This window comes from Mytilus edulis, chromosome 8 (genome assembly GCF_963676685.1).
Source record: "Mytilus edulis chromosome 8, xbMytEdul2.2, whole genome shotgun sequence".
Lineage (NCBI taxonomy): Eukaryota > Metazoa > Mollusca > Bivalvia > Mytilida > Mytilidae > Mytilus > Mytilus edulis.
Window position 1 is genome coordinate 973,661 of NC_092351.1, and position 18,480 is coordinate 992,140.

At 32.9% G+C, this 18,480-nt stretch overlaps 1 protein-coding gene across 1 annotated transcript; it reads right to left on the reverse strand.

Annotated features, from left to right (window-relative positions):
- Positions 1-8,201: 8,201 nt before the first annotated feature.
- LOC139484550 (uncharacterized) lies at positions 8,202-11,421 on the reverse strand. Its single transcript, XM_071268282.1, has 2 exons — positions 11,270-11,421; positions 8,202-9,063 (listed from the first exon to the last, which is right to left on the reverse strand). Exons 1-2 carry the CDS (start codon positions 11,384-11,386, stop codon positions 8,458-8,460), a joined length of 723 nt encoding a protein of 240 aa, XP_071124383.1. The 5' UTR covers positions 11,387-11,421; the 3' UTR covers positions 8,202-8,457.
- Positions 11,422-18,480: the final 7,059 nt, after the last annotated feature.

Genomic DNA, 18,480 nt, shown 5'->3' on the forward strand with positions numbered 1-18,480 from the left:
CTACCAAAGGATTAATATAGAATGTACGACACAAAATCCCTACAATACTTTATAATTACACAACTCGACCAAAGGATAATAGAATGTACGACACAAAATCCCTACCCATACTTTATAATTACACAACTCTACCAAAAGATTATAGAATGTACGACACAAAATCCCTACCCATACTTTATTATTACACAACTCTACCAAAGGATTATAGAATGTACGACACAAAATCCCTACCCATACTTTATAATTACACAACTCTACCAAAGGATAATAGAATGTACGACACAAAATCCCTACCCATACTTTATAATTACACAACTCTACCAAAAGATTATAGAATGTACGACACAAAATCCCTACCCATACTTTATTATTACACAACTCTACCAAAGGATTATAGAATGTACGACACAAAATCCCTACCCATACTTTATAATTACACAACTCTACCAAAAGATTATAGAATGTACGACACAAAATCCCTACCCATACTTTATAATTACACAACTCTACCAAAGGATTATAGAATGTACGACACAAAATCCCTACCCATACTTTATAATTACACAACTCTACCAAAAGATTATAGAATGTACGACACAAAATCCCTATCCATACTTTATTATTACACAACTCTACCAAAGGATTATAGAATGTACGACACAAAATCCCTACACATACTTTATAATTACACAACTCTACCAAAAGATTATAGAATGTACGACACAAAATCCCTACCCATACTTTATAATTACACAACTCTACCAAAGGATTATAGAATGTACGACACAAAATCCCTACCCATACTTTATAATTACACAACTCTACCAAAAGATTATAGAATGTACGACACAAAATCCCTATCCATACTTTATTATTACACAACTCTACCAAAGGATTATAGAATGTACGACACAAAATCCCTACCCATACTTTATAATTACACAACTCTACCAAAGGATAATAGAATGTACGACACAAAATCCCTACCCATACTTTATAATTACACAACTCTACCAAAAGATTATAGAATGCACGACACAAAATCCCTACCCATACTTTATAATTACACAACTCTACCAAAGGATTATAGAATGTACGACACAAAATCCCTACCCATACTTTATAATTACACAACTCTACCAAAGGATTATAGAATGTACGACACAAAATCCCTACCCATACTTTATAATTACACAACTCTACCAAAGGTTTATAGAATGTACGACACAAAATCCCTACCCATACTTTATTATTACACAACTCTACCAAAGGATTATAGAATGTACGACACAAAATCCCTACCCATACTTTATAATTACACAACTCTACCAAAGGATTATAGAATGTACGACACAAAATCCCTACCAATACTTTATAATTACACAAATCTACCAAAGGATTATAGAATGTACGACACAAAATCCCTACCCATACTTTATTATTACACAACTCTACCAATGGATTATAGAATGTACGACACAAAATCCCTACCAATACTTTATAATTACACAACTCTACCAAAGGATTATAGAATGTACGACACAAAATCCCTACCCATACTTTATAATTACACAACTCTACCAAAAGATTATAGAATGTACGACACAAAATCCCTACCCATACTTTATAATTACACAACTCTACCAAAAGATTATAGAATGTACGACACAAAATCCCTACACATACTTATAATTACACAACTCTACCAAAGGATTATAGAATGTACGACACAAAATCCCTACCAATACTTTATAATTACACAACTCTACCAAAGGATTATAGAATGTACGACACAAAATCCCTACACATACTTCATTATTACACAACTCTACCAAAGGATTATAGAATGTACGACACAAAATCCCTACCCATACTTTATAATTACACAACTCTACCAAAGGATTATAGAATGTACGACACAAAATCCCTACCAATACTTTATTATTACACAACTCTACCAAAGGATTATAGAATGTACGACACAAAATCCCTACCCATACTTTATAATTACACAACTCTACCAAAAGATTATAGAATGTACGACACAAAATCCCTATCCATACTTTATTATTACACAACTCTACCAAAGGATTATAGAATGTACGACACAAAATCCCTATCCATACTTTATAATAACACAACTCTACCAAAGGATTATAGAATGTACGACACAAAATCCCTACCCATACTTTATAATTACACAACTCTACCAAAAGATTATAGATTGTATGACACAAAATCCCTACCCATACTTTATAATTACACAACTCTACCAAAGGATTATAGAATGTACGACACAAAATCCCTATCCATACTTTATTATTACACAACTCTACCAAAGGATTATAGAATGTACGACACAAAATCCCTATCCATACTTTATTATTACACAACTCTACCAAAGGATTATAGAATGTACGACACAAAATCCCTACCCATACTTTATAATTACACAACTCTACCAAAAGATTATAGAATGTACGACACAAAATCCCTACCAATATTTTATAATTGCACAAATCTCCCAAAGGATTAATATAGAATGTACGACACAAAGTTTCTACACAAACTATATAATTACACAACTCTACCAAAAGATTATAGGATGTACGAAATGCAATGCTCACACATACTTTATATTAACACAACTCTACATAAAGACCATAGAATGCTTGGCACGAAATGTATACACACATGATGAAATAACTTACTACCAACATATCATAGAATATATGAAACAAAGTGCCTACACACTTTTATTATTACACAACTATCTACCAAAAGACCAAATAACTTGGATGTTATCAACCAAAGTCACTATCACTATACAGCATCCAACAACAAACAATACCCATACAGTGTAGCAGATCAACTCTGGATATTAAGATGTTGAACAATACAAAAGATGAACCAACAATAGGAATAAAGCTTATAACAATATAAAATGTATGGCAGACAGCCTCGTAACTACATGTTAGTACCTCGTAACTACAGGTTCCTACCTCGTAATTACAGGTTCGTAGCTAGTGATCACCATTTAAAGAAAGTTGTAGGACTACATATTTTTTGTTTACACTCAATATTTCCATCGTTAGGACCAGTGATTTAACAGCACATCATTTGAAAGAAAGAGACATTAGTTGGAAATGACTGGAGTCATCAGCTTTAATACTTAGCACGAACAGTATATAACAAAAAGTAAGATCACAAAAATACTGAACTCCGAGGAAAGTTCCCAAGCAAAGAACAAAATGTAAAGCTCAAACACATCAAACAAATGAATAACAACTGTCACATTCCTGACTTAGTAAAGCTCAAACACATCAAACGAATGGATGAAAACTGTCATATTCAAATTAGCAGACGCAAAGTTGGCCTCGTAAGGATTTTGTAGTAACTGAAATACGTATGGTTTGTTATATCCATTGTAATACCCATAGGAAAGATTTTGTAGTAACTGATATACGTATGGTTTGTTATATACATTGTAATACCCGTAGGAAAGATTTTGTAATAACTGAAATACGTATGGTTTGTTATATCCATTGTAATACCCGAGGAAAGATTTTGTAGTAACTTAAATACGTATGGTTTGTTATATCCATTGTAATACCCGTAGGAAAGATTTTGTAGCAACTGATATACGTATGGTTTGTTATATCCATTGTAATACCCGTAGGAAAGAATCCGTAGGACAGATTTTGTAGTAACTGATAAACGTATGGTTTGTTATATCCATTGTAATACCCGTAAGAAAGATTTTGTAGTAACTGAAATACGTATGGTTTGTTATATCCTTTGTAATACCCGTAAGAAAGATTTTGTAGTAACTGAAATACGTATGGTTTGTTATATCCATTGTAATACCCATAGGAAAGATTTTGTAGTAACTGATATACGTATGGTTTGTTATATACATTGTAATACCCGTAGGAAAGATTTTGTAATAACTGAAATACGTATGGTTTGTTATATCCATTGTAATACCCGAGGAAAGATTTTGTAGTAACTTAAATACGTATGGTTTGTTATATCCATTGTAATACCCGTAGGAAAGATTTTGTAGCAACTGATATACGTATGGTTTGTTATATCCATTGTAATACCCGTAGGAAAGAATCCGTAGGACAGATTTTGTAGTAACTGAAATACGTATGGTTTGTTATATCCATTGTAATACCCGTAGGAAAGATTTTGTAGTAACTTAAATACGTATGGTTTGTTATATCCTTTGTAATACCCGTAAGAAAGATTTTTTAGTAACTGAAATACGCATGGTTTGTTATATCCATTGTAATACCAGGAGGAAAGATTTTGTAGTAACTGATATACGTATGGCAGTGGTCTCGCTAGCCCAAAATAGAAGGGCGCCGCGCCCTGGGTGCCCTCAGCCGCGCCCTGGGTGCCTTTATCCGCGCCCTGTGTGCCTTCATCCGCGCCCTTCTGCCCTGACGTCTTTTTCCAAAATTCTCTTGTGCCGTTTTGGTAAAATTGCCTTTTGTTTCATCGATTTCTGATCTCCAAGTTAATTACATATCTGACACCTGTGTGATTGCCCCCAGGTTAATCATGTCATTATAAAAATTACAATGACAAAGACTTCAAAGGTGTTAATATCTAGGTAATTTAATTAGGACAATGTATCTTTTTGTCATACATTTGATGAATGTGTCAGCGAGTGTGTTTAGCTTGGGTCGGCATTTTCGATTTCCAAGTCACAATGGAAGAGTGTATAAATGAAGACTTTCATGACTTTAGAATTGAATTTAAGTCATCAAAATAAAACTATGCCTTCACAGAAATGCCTTCCATCTCAACTTGTTAGCGACAAGCACAGTTTTTAATTAACGCAAACGTGTTGGAAATTAATTTTGGAGTTACTTCCCCTGTTTTAGCTTATTATAAATTTGTGCTCTAAAAATATTATCTAGTAACAAAAAAAGGAATAAAGAACCAATTGAATATATAATAACATAATAATGTTACCTTAAGGATATTAACTGTCTATGAACATATTAAAAAAAATATATTGCAATTTCTGTTTGATAATTATACTTTTAGCAATCCATGTTCTAAACATTGATAAATTAGTAATACACAAAAAGTTAGAGATAATACGTTTAAAAAGCTGAAATTCTTATAAAGATAGAAAAAAAATTCTTCGACAATGGGTAGAGTGAAGCTAAACTATAAACACATAATATGTTGATGAAGATGTACTATATAATTCATAACTACACAAACAATGAAATAAAGACTATAGTTAAAATGCATCTTTATTTAAAAAAAACAACATATACAGTAAAAAAAAAGAGATTCGTTTACTCGTGATACACACAGAATCGTAGACAAAAAAAATAGCAGTGCCTTTTCTTATCATAAAAAGTGCCCTGCCCTCCACTGGCACCCTGCCCCTTTTGATTTCTAGCTAGAGCACTGTATGGTTTGTTATATCCTTTGTAATACCTGTAAGAAAGATTTTGTAGTAACTGAAATACGTATAGCTTGTTATATCCATTGTAATACCCGTAGGACAGATTTTGTAGTTACTGAAATACGTATGGTTTGTTATATTCATTGTAATACCCGGAGAAAAGATTTTGTAGTAACTGAAATACGTATGGTTTGTTATATCCATTGTAATACCCGAAGGACAGATTTTGTAGTAACTGATATACGTATGGTTTGTTATATTCATTGTAATACCCGACAGAAAGATTTTGTAGTAACTGAAATACGTATGGTTTGTAATATCTATTGTAATACCTGTAGAAAAGATTTTGTAGTAACTGAAATACGTATGGTTTGTTATATCCATTGTAATACCCGTAAGAAAGATTTTGTAGTAACTGAAATACGTATGGTTTGTAATATCCATTGTAATACCCGTAGAAAAGATTTTGTAGTAACTAAAATACGTATGGTTTGTTATATACATTGTAATACCCGTAGGAAAGATTTTGTAGTAACTTAAATACGTATGGTTTGTTATATCCATTGTAATACCCGTAGGAAAGATTTTGTAGCAACTGATATACGTATGGTTTGTTATAATCATTGTAATACCCATAGGAAAGAATCCGTAGGACAGATTTTGTAGTAACTAATAAACGTATGGTTTGTTATATCCATTGTAATACCCGTAAGAAAGATTTTGTAGTAACTGAAATATGTATGGTTTGTTATATCCATTGTAATACCCGTAGGAAAGATTTTGTAGTAACTTAAATACGTATGGTTTGTTATATTCTTTGTAATATCAGTAAGAAAGATTTTGTATTAACTGAAATACGCATGGTTTGTTATATCCATTGTAATACCAGGAGGAAAGATTTTGTAGTAACTGATATACGTATGGTTTGTTATATCCTTTGTAATACCCGTAAGAAAGATTTTGTAGTAACTGAAATACGTATGGTTTGTTATATCCATTGTAATACCCGAAGGACAGATCTTGTAGTAACTGATATACGTATGGTTTGTTATATTCATTGTAATACCCGACAGAAAGATTTTGTAGTAACTGAAATACGTATGGTTTGTAATATCCATTGTAATACCTGTAGAAAAGATTTTGTAGTAACTGAAATACGTATGGTTTGTTATATCCATTGTAATACCCGTAAGAAAGATTTTGTAGTAACTGAAATACGTATGGTTTGTAATATCCATTGTAATACCCGTAGAAAAGATTTTGTAGTAACTAAAATACGTATGGTTTGTTATATACATTGTAATACCCGTAGGAAAGATTTTGTAGTAACTTAAATACGTATGGTTTGTTATATCCATTGTAATACCCGTAGGAAAGATTTTGTAGCAACTGATATACGTATGGTTTGTTATAATTATTGTAATACCCATAGGAAAGAATCCGTAGGACAGATTTTGTAGTAACTGATAAACGTATGGTTTGTTATATCCATTGTAATACCCGTAAGAAAGATTTTGTAGTAACTGAAATATGTATGGTTTGTTATATCCATTGTAATACCCGTAGGAAAGATTTTGTAGTAACTTAAATACGTATGGTTTGTTATATTCTTTGTAATATCAGTAAGAAAGATTTTGTATTAACTGAAATACGCATGGTTTGTTATATCCATTGTAATACCAGGAGGAAAGATTTTGTAGTAACTGATATACGTATGGTTTGTTATATCCTTTGTAATACCCGTAAGAAAGATTTTGTAGTAACTGAAATACGTATGGTTTGTTATATCCATTGTAATACCCGAAGGACAGATCTTGTAGTAACTGATATACGTATGGTTTGTTATATTCATTGTAATACCCGACAGAAAGATTTTGTAGTAACTGAAATACGTATGGTTTGTAATATCCATTGTAATACCTGTAGAAAAGATTTTGTAGTAACTGAAATACGTATGGTTTGTTATATCCATTGTAATACCCGTAAGAAAGATTTTGTAGTAACTGAAATACGTATGGTTTGTAATATCCATTGTAATACCCGTAGAAAAGATTTTGTAGTAACTGAAATACGTATGGTTTGTTATATACTTTATAATACAAGCAGAACAGATTTTGTAGTTACTGATATACGTATGGTATGTTATACCCATTGTAATACCCACAGGAAAGATTTGAGATCTTCAACTTTTATTTCATCAGCAGATCGACGAATGATTATTGTGTGCTTAACGTTTGTAATATGAATAAAAGGAGATGTGAATACACTCCGGGTTCGGGAGCTTGTTGCTGCATTGAAGACCCATTGGTGGCCTTATGCTGCTGTCTGTTCTATGGTCGGGTTGTTGACACATTCCCCATTCCCATTCTCAATTTTATTATCATAGATACCAGGATTGAAATTGACGTATATCTCTTATAGAAAGCAACATAAGTCTTTTACATGCATCAGAAGAATCTTTGAAATATATCAACTCTCTTATATCAGTCTATAAAAGTTGTAAACTTATTAAATAACAATCAATGATATACCAGTCGAAGAAATGCGTTTGAAAACCGGATTAATCCACCATTTAAAGAACATACAGGAATATATATGACAGCTGTTATTGATTCGTCTTATGATTTTGCAATTTGATAATCGATTTTTCGGTTTGAAATTTTCCCGGAGTTCGGTTTTAGAATGATACATTATTGTCACATTAAAGGAGCTATGGAAAAGAACGATATGTTTTTTCTTTGAGATTTTACAGTTTGAAAGAAAAAGGTTAAAACTATTATTTATTGAGAGATATACTAAAAACATGGATACAATTGAAATTGATTATATTCTTACAATCGAAACGAATAGTCCCTCTCTCACACACATGCATTTCGCATATCCCTCAATTAAATACATGTAGTCGTGAAGGAATAAAAAGATACATTATGATAATACATGTATATGTATGAGAATAACAAATTGTGTATGCATATGTAGAATAGACATTAATAATTTTAAGATAGTTTTTGAGACGTATAACTTTACAGCTGTGTTGAAAAATCATCTACTTGGTTATCACACGCCGGATTATCGTAGGCAGTAACAACCACTTGCGGTGGAGTTTTCCTCTCGGTAGGCACGATATAGGCTTGTCCTGTTTTGTCTTCGTTCCGTTTTTCATATCGGCATTTCTCGAGAACCATTAGTCCTACCAATGGCACAGCAAACACTAACGAAGCAATGAAGGCAACTGTGATGTTTTCTTCATATTTTTCATTTAAGTTAGCGAATTGTGGACCATCTAGATTAACCCCACGTAACCGATAGGCACGTGCCATGCCATCGGAAGACTTGCTCACAGTACATGTATATATCCCCATGTTGGCAAACATGAGATTTTCTATGAGAAGTATTTCTCCCTGTACTCCTTTGACCTTATAATCAGAATCAGTATATGCCTTAGTCACATTTTTTCCATCCGGGGTTTTCCAGGAAACTGTGTCGTCTGTTTGGATCATTACGCTGGAGTCATTACAAGAAAGCTCAAGTGACGATCCAAATAGGGCATTAGACATCCATGTATATTCCTCAGAGGTAACCATGGAAATTAATCCAACTAACAGCAATAGTTTTGTAACCATCTTAACCTTCAAGAGAGTCAAACATAAAAATAATGATGTATTTTATCAAGTATCAATTCTTGCTTTATTTTAAAATATAAATTGTTGGTTGTTAGAAAAATACCCACATACATATATGTTAGTGACTAATAGTTAGTATGTATGTTCTTAAAGGCATGTACGTACATATGTAAGTGAAACAAGCGAAATTATACACGCATTCACACACAGACCGAAGTGAAACTATGTTCCTTGAAAGAGGTATCTGCATTCCTGTTGCGTATGAATGCACCCGTCATACGACTCTTACTTATACCCGGTACTCTCGAGAAAAGGTTTAAAAAAAAACCAGACAGGAACACGACAGGTCTGCTATAATATAAGTTTGACTATTGCAGTCTATGAAAAAAGTAGAATCATGAAAATACTCGGGGTAAAATTCAAAGCGGAAAGTCTATTCAAAGGGCAAAATCAAAAGCATCAAACAAATGACATAGTTTATGTTACTTAACTCAAATTAAATGGACAACCATTTAATCTTAAAAGTAAAGCGAGACCTTCAAAACAGTTCTGAGAATGTGGGATGTAATAATTCGAAGAGTTAATTTTAATAAAATATCAAGCTATGAATACTGAACACCGAGGAAAATTCAAAACGGAAACTCCCAAATCAAATAGCAAAATCGAAAGCCCAAACAAATCAAACGAATGAATAACAATTATCTGTCATATTCTGACATGGTACAGACATTTTATTATACAGAACATGTTGAATAGAACCTGGTTTATAGCTAGCCAAACCTCTCATATGTATGACACTTGCATCAAATTCCATTATATTGACAACGATGTGTAAACAAAGAAAATAGACATAAAAGAAAAATGTCAACAATGTGTTATATTCATTTTTTTTACATAAATAAGGCCGTTAGTTTGAATTGTTTTACATTGTCTTATCGGGGCCTTTTACAGCTGACTATGTGGTATGGGCTTTGCTCATTGTTGAAGGCCGTACGGTGACCTGTAGTTGTTAATGTCTGTATCATTTTGGTCTTTTGTGGATAGTTGTCTCATTGGCAATCATACCACATCTTCTTTTTTTATATTAATCACTATATCCACTATCACCATCAGTCATATATAGGACATTCGACGAAATTTCCCTTTCGGTTACAAGTCGCAAAGAAAGAGAATTGAAATCACATATATATTCAACAATGTAATTTGCTAAAACAGATATGCATCAGTATAAAGGGGCACGGTAGTATTTTCTGGCCCAAAAGGGATAATGATAGCCTTTTTCGAATTTTCACCACTTTCTAACACTGCCAAAAATTCTTCATCAATAGTTAACTGAAGTACTTTCATTAAACTATTCAGAAATGAATTTGAATATGTATCGTTTTTTTTTTTTTTTGGATATCTTTAAGAACCTAAGGCCACTAGTGCTTTTAGGTCTTTTATCATGCAGTTAATACAAAATTAAGAAAAAATCTCAAACATCCATTTTTCACCTGTATGTAAAACTATTTCATGTTTTTTTCTACAGTTTTGGAAAGTATGCTCAGTTGATACTATATGTTTTGTCCTATCACACTGTTTCAGATACACTTACCTAAGTAGGTTACACAAGAGCAACCTAAAATCTGGAATGCAGATACTACCGTGATACCTCTTACGTGTTTACAATGGCTATTGATTTATGCTTGCTCATCAAATAGTACATATTGTGCCTCGTTGGGACTCTATATATAGAGGCATTGAACTTAATCATTGACATTTTCTTCAAATTAGGGCTGCAGTAGTTCAGCGATTTTCAAACCGCGTAAATCGAAGAGGAAGAGAAAATCCAACTGAAAAATTAGAAACTGAGGGGATCGCAGAAATCGTAAAACGTGAAATTCTGTACTACATTCATAAACACAACTACAGAAAACTGTACAAGTGATTAATAAAGGCAACAGTAGTATACCGGTGTTCAAAACTCATAAATCGATAGAAAAAAAAAACCAAATCCGGGTCACAATAATAAAAGTATATAAGATATTCATGCATGCACGTAATTATTGAAGAAACGTAGTTCACGCCCAGTCTTGTAAGATATTGTAAAGAGGAACATAATCTAAGTAAATATACTAATAAGATCATCATCAATGCAATAATTTACAGATACACTGCTATGTTTTATATAAAACTTATTTATTTATTTCATAGTAAAACTTATAAAACCTACCTGAAGATGTTTACGTTCAGAAATAAATGTACAACACTTTTTAAAGTATCCTAACCTTTTATGGTAGGAGTGTTCAGTCAAAACAAAATTATACAGGTGTGAATCACAAAGGAGCATTGAAACTTAACGGTTAGTAGGGCGATCATCATTGTATTAAAGGATTGAAGGTAAAGATACAAACATTAAAGTTGTATCAATTGACAATAAAACTTAAAATTGGAAATTAACTCTGTAAACAGGTTTTCTTAGCCTAAGGGTATATTCTTATTTATATATATCAACTGGCAATCAAAATTGTGCACATGTAATTCGATTTACAGGTAAAATGATTTACTAGTAAAAATACAAGATTTATTATTTACTTCAGGTAAAATACGTAGAATAAACGTTATATATGAAATGTTTACCTTGAACGAAATGTAATGCTCCAATGATCATCTTAAATGTCTATTACTGTTGAAATATGATACGAATACGAAAATACAACCGACTATAAAATGTAAATATATGGTAAACAAATTAAATCCTTTTTAACGTCGCAATTTTTAGAAAGAAAAAAATAACAAATACATCAATTTTTACAGAAATATATTGATTGAAACTGTTATTCTAGTAAAAATTCTAGAAATTGAACTGATCATAACTGTAAAATTACTCTACAATGATTTTATTGAAATAGATTTTCTATTTAGTTGAATAGAATAAAATTGAGAATGGAAATGGGGAATGTGCCAAAGAGACAACAACCCGACCATAGAAAAAAACAACAGCAGAAGGTCACCAACAGGTCTTCAATGTAGCGAGAAATTCCCGCACCCGGAGGCGTCCTTCAACTGGCCCCTAAACAAATATATACTAGTTCAGTGATAATGAACGCCATACTAATTTCCAAATTGTACACAAGAAACTAAAATTAAAATAATACAAGACTAACAAAGGCCAGAGGCTCCTGACTTGGGACAGGTGCAAAAATGCGGCGGGGTTAAACATGTTTGTGAGATCTCAACCCTCCCCCTATACCTCTAGCCAATGTAGAAAAGTAAACGCATAACAATACGCACATTAAAATTCAGTTCAAGAGAATTCCGAGTCTGATGTCAGAATATGTAACCAAAGAACATAAACAAAATGACAATAATACATAAATAACAACAGACTACTAGCAGTTAACTGACATGCCAGCTTCAGACTTCAATTAAACTGACTGAAAGATTATGATTTCATCATATGAACATCAGGCACAATCCTTCCCGTTACATATCAGCAAATTTTATTAATATATTACATTGGCCATTCCTTTATACGAATAGACTATCGTCGCAGGAATAACACAAATTAACATTTTACAACAATCTGTCTAAAGTAATATCCTACAAAAATTAGTTACAGTTTTTTTTCTCTCTCTTCTTAAAATGAACTATGGACGCAGACAATGAGTTTCTTTATTCACAGCGTTCAAGTTAGCAATATCCTTTAACTTTACTTTCCGCTATATTGATGATATAAAAAAGAAGATGTTGTATGATTGCCAATGAGACAACTATCCACAAAAGACCAAAATGACACAGACATTAACAACTATAGGTCACCGTACGGCCTTCAACAATGAGCAAAGCCCATACCGCATAGTCAGCTATAAAAGGCCCCGATAAGACAATGTAAAACAATTCAAACGAGAAAACTAACAGCCTTATATATGTAAAAAAATGAACGAAAAACAAATATGTAACACATAAACAAACGACAACCACTGAATATACAGGCTCCTGACTTGGGACAGGCACATACATAAATAATGTGGCGGGGTTAAACATGTTAGCGGGATCCCAACCCTCCCCCTAACCTGGGACAGTGGTTTAACAGTACAACATAAGAACGAACTATAAAAATCAGTTGAAAAAGGCTTAACTCATCAGATGGACAAAAATATAAGTGGACGTGGCCGGGTACTTATACATCCCGACACAAAAAGACACAATGAACAGATCTGAGAGTACTCGCAGTTATCTGACAGCTAGTTCAAAGCCACTAACAACTAATAAAAAAATCATGCATCTAAGACTAAACTATCAATCCGTACAAATCCAACATCCAATGGATAAACAGCCAGAGAAAAACATGACCATGTGCAATGCCAAGTTACAGTTATCGACAGATTGTAGATCCATGAATATGTATATACAAATGTATATAACATACTAGTAAAATTTAGTTAGCTTTTAATCTACTGATAACAAAATCAATATTTATTCCCATAAAAACAATATTCAATGATCTTATTACGGTGTTGAATAGGTAACCTTTTAGAATAAGTTTTTTTTAAAGGAGCGACAAGTTTACATGGATCATTTCTAAATTTAACAACATTTCCGTAAACATGAGGATGTGCTATCCCGTTTGAAATAAGTTTTCTACAGGTACATTCAAACTTCAAAACCAAATCTTTATATCTATGGAAAAATTTAGTAAAGGTTTTCAGTAATTTATGGTAACGATATCCCTGGTTTAATAATTTACCAGTAATACATAGGTTGCGTTCGTTAAAATCAAAAACGTCACAACAGACACGGGCACAGCGAACAAGTTGTGAAATATATACACCGTAAGATGGTGCCAAAGGAACATCACCATCTAAAAATGGAAAATTAACAGTAGGGAACGAAAAATCGTCTCCTTTGTCGTAAATTTTAGTGTGGAGTTTCCCATTTAAAACCGAAATATCTAAATCCAGGAAAGGACAGTTATTACCGAATGCATTTGATTTATTTAAAGTAAGTTCCTTGGGGTAAATTTCAGTAGTATATTGAGAAAATTCTTGATTATTTAACGAAAAAATATCATCAAGATAACGGTAAGTGTTGTTGAATTTATCAATTAAATGCAATTTCGACGGGTCTTTACTGAGTTAAGTCATAAACTGTGATTCGTAACAGTACAAAAACAAGTCTGCTATTAAAGGGGCACAATTAGTGCCCATGGGGATACCTACAACTTGTCGATAAACTTTGTTGCCGAAACGTACATAAATATTATCAAGGAGAAAATTAACAGCTTCAATCATCTCATCACACCTCCAGTAAGTATATCTAGCATATTTATCTTTCTCATTAGAGGAGAAGGCTTTAAATGAGTTGCAGCAAATATATCTACATTCAGCTTTACCAAACGACCATTTAATTAAATAGGAAAACTTTTGTTTAATAAGATAGTGTGGAAGTGTAGTTTAAAGAGAAGAAAAATCAAAACTATTAACAGAATCAAAAGTACCATCAAAAGCCCGTAATTTATCTAAAACATCCAAAGAATTTTTTACACTCCAAAAATGGTTTATACCACTATGTTCATATATTTTATTACAATAGTTTATGATAAGCTCTTTAATAGTAGTTAATGAACTAGTTAAGTGCACTGACAAATTAGTTGTAGAACACTTACTAGAGGCCGAGATGAAACGATATTTAAATGGTTTTTTGTGTAGTTTAGGTAGCCAATACATAGTAGGGACCTTCAAATGTTCAGAAGAAGCCTTAAGCTTTGATGTGGTTGTGATATGCTTGTTTACTATATGATGATGTTCTCTCAGTAAATAATTCAAAATTTGGTGACTATGTTGCATGCATCTCTACCATCGAACTAGAGATAAAGGATACAACAAATACAGTTAAGTCGGCCTCATATCTTGACTTACATCTAGAAATTGACAATGAGGGTCGGTTGAAAATAAAACTTTACGACAAAAGAGATGATTTCAGCTTTCCAATTGTGAACTTTCAATTTCTAAGTATCAACATTCCAGCAGCACCTGCATACGGTGTATATATCTTCCAATTGATACGAGATTCCCATGTATTTCCTACCATAATTTTCTTGATAAAGGGTTGCTGGTCACAAGGAAGCTATTAAACCAAGAGATCCAAAAAGAGGGACGAAAGATACCAGAGGGACAGTCAAACTCATAGATGACAACGCCATGGCAAACAATGGTGAAGTTGAAATCATCCCTTCGTAAATTTTACCGTTGCCGTTGACCGTTAAGCGTCATGGAATAACCGTTTCACATATGATATCGGATATGTTCCCTTACGTCGTAACTACACCCCTTCCCCTTGTGAATGTGACCTACCGAATTAGACTATTTACCGGATTTGTTATAACACGAGCAACACGACGTTTTCTACATGTGGAGCAGGATCTGCTTACCCTTCCGGAGCACCTAAGATTACCCCCAGTTTTTCGTTGGGGTCGTGTTGCTTATTCTTTAGTTTTCAATGTTGTGTCATGTGTACATTTATTTGTATGTTTTCTTTTTCATTTGTAGCCATGGCGTTGTCAGTTTATTTTCGATTGATGAGTTTGATTGTCCCTCTGGTATCTTTCGTCCCTCTTTTATGACGTAATAATTTCTAATTATTTAAAAGATAAATAGATACCCATTGTTGGCCTTCGGCTGTTGTCTGCTATATGGTAGAGTTGTTGACGCTTTGACACATTCCCCATTTCCATTCTCAGTTTTAAAGTCTCCAAATATCTACCAATAATCTAATTTTCACAATTTTACCACCAGTCATACCAATCTATCGATATTGGGCAAATTCTTTAGAAATTTTGGTCCTGAATGCTCTTCAATTTCGTGCTTTATTTGGCCTTTTTAACTTTTTTGTGTGGCTGGTGAGTCTCTTGTAGACGAAACGCGCGTGTGGTGCAAATACAAAATTTCATAAGCAACACATTTTGTTATCTCATAAGCAACACGACGGGTGCCACATGTGGAGCAGGATCTATTTACCCTTCCGGAGCACCTGAGATCATCCCTAGGTTTTGGTGGGGTTCGTTTTGTTAATTCTTTATTTTTCTATGTTGTGTCGTGTGTACTTTTGTTTGTCTGTTTGCCCTTTCCATTTTTAGCCATGGCGTTGTCAGTTTATTTTCGATTTATGAGTTTCGTCCCTCTTTCAAACATGGTTTCTATGATGAGTTTATTTCTATACATCATTTTCATATTATATAAAGCGATCAGTTTTACATATATAGTATTTTCTGTCATTTATTTGTCTTATTTAACTTTTTTTTTAGGAATGATAGACCGGTTTAAAGACGATTACAAATTTTCTTCCTTCGATTTATTTTTTCATATTTGAAATAACAAGAACACCGAAGTGCACCAAAATCAAACACCAACACATATAGAAACGAACTTTTTGATAAAATTTCCGAATTCCTGACTTAGACATTTAAAAAAAGTGGTAGGCTGAAGGCCTTTATTTAAAAAATAAATATGCATGAATACAGCCAATTTTCAAACCTGCATATTTATTATTTTTTCCATGCATTACTCCCACTTTGACTTATCTTTTAGAACTGTTTTAGTTTTTCTTATTCAATCATATGTTTTGTTTCTAGAAATGTTAAATTGGTAAAGCTAAGGCGCCTAGATATTCGACTAAACACCTTTCTAATATTCTTGGCACCATTAACATACACTATAGATGGTCTTAAAAAATATAATGTTAAGATATATTTTTACAATGGTGTCAATCAGATGTGGATTTTTAACATTCTAAAGATCAGCTTCGAAATCTTCAATCACAGTAATAATGTATTCCATTTCGCGTGGTATCAGATCTCTTTTCCCAGCTAAACTTTCCCCATGCACAATTGAAAGATTGACTACATCTCTTCTTTAAAAAGAGCTTCCTACAAAAATCAGATTTGAAGATGTAAATTCGTTGCTAACTAAGGTAATTAAAAATTCTTGCTTTGTGAAAGAACCACAAATACACCGAACACATAGATTGATCTTTATTTACATTCTGCATGGTCTCAAGTCTAAAAGAGGGACGAAAGATACCAAAAGGACAGTCAAACTCATAAATCTAAAATAAACTGACAACGCCATGGCTAAAAATAAAAAAAGACAAACAGACAAACAATAGAACACATGACACAAAATAGAAAACTAAAGAATAAACAACACGAACCCCACCAAAAACTAGGGGTGATCTCAGATGCTCCGGAAGGGTAAGCAGATCCTGCTCCACATGTGGCACCCGTCGTGTTGCTTATATGATAACAAATCCAGTAAATAGTCTAATTCGGTAGGTTACATTCATGAAAGGGAAGGGGATTGTAGTTAAGACGTAAGGAACATATCCGATATCATTTGTGAAACGGTTATTCCGTAACGGTCAACCAACTCGTGATTACGTCCGTAAAATTTACGAAGGGATGATTTCAACTTAACCATTTGGAACTCTTGGTTTAATAGCTTCCTTCTGAGCAGCAACCCTCTATCAAGAAACTCATAGTAGGAAATGCAAGCACGGGAATATCGTATCAATTGGGAGATATATATCCCGTATGCAGGTGCTACTGGAATGTTGCTACTTAGAAATGAAAAGTTCACAATTGGAAAACTGAAATCATCTCTTTTGTCATAAAGTTTTATTTTCAACCGACCCTCATTGTCAATTTCTAGATGTAAGGTAGCAATAAACAGTTAGGAAAAAATATTAAAATTTGCCCTTATAAATTTTACCATCCCCTTTTCATTGCTTTCTTGCAATATCAAGCTTCCTGTTTGTGTCATATATGGGCATATGTATGTAATCAAAATCTTCCATAGATTTTATATCCAGTTTATAAAATGGTAAAATATAATTTCTTTTGGGTGTATCCATGGCAACAATCTGCAATTATTTGTTATAAAATATTGCAAAAGGGGGGGGGGGAAGATGTCAAATATTTTCCCAAAATTAAATTTGACTAAAGGTAGAAGTTCAATCGGTTGAAGTAATACCTTTTCTGATACTGTGTACATATATCATTCAGCTAATCCAATGAAAATCATATGTCTTTCATCTAATTTTTTTGTAAATTTGCGTCAAAAACTTCGTGTAGAAAAAAGTGTTTGTAAACATTACATTAATTTCTGGAGTGATTATCGGTCTAGCTATGAAAATACGGATTGTCAAACCGAAAACAGCCCATAAAACATATAAAAAATAATCTTGATGCTCTTATAAACCATCTTTGAAGAATAAATTAGCACTCAGCTGTCTAAAAATGAATTTTATTACACAATGACTTTCCTATTTGAAAAATCCACAGGGGCCAAAATGCGAAGCTAAACTTCTAACTGTGTATTGCTACCTTAGTCAAGATATGAGGCCGACTTTACTGTATATGTAGTATCCTTTATCTCTAGTTTGATG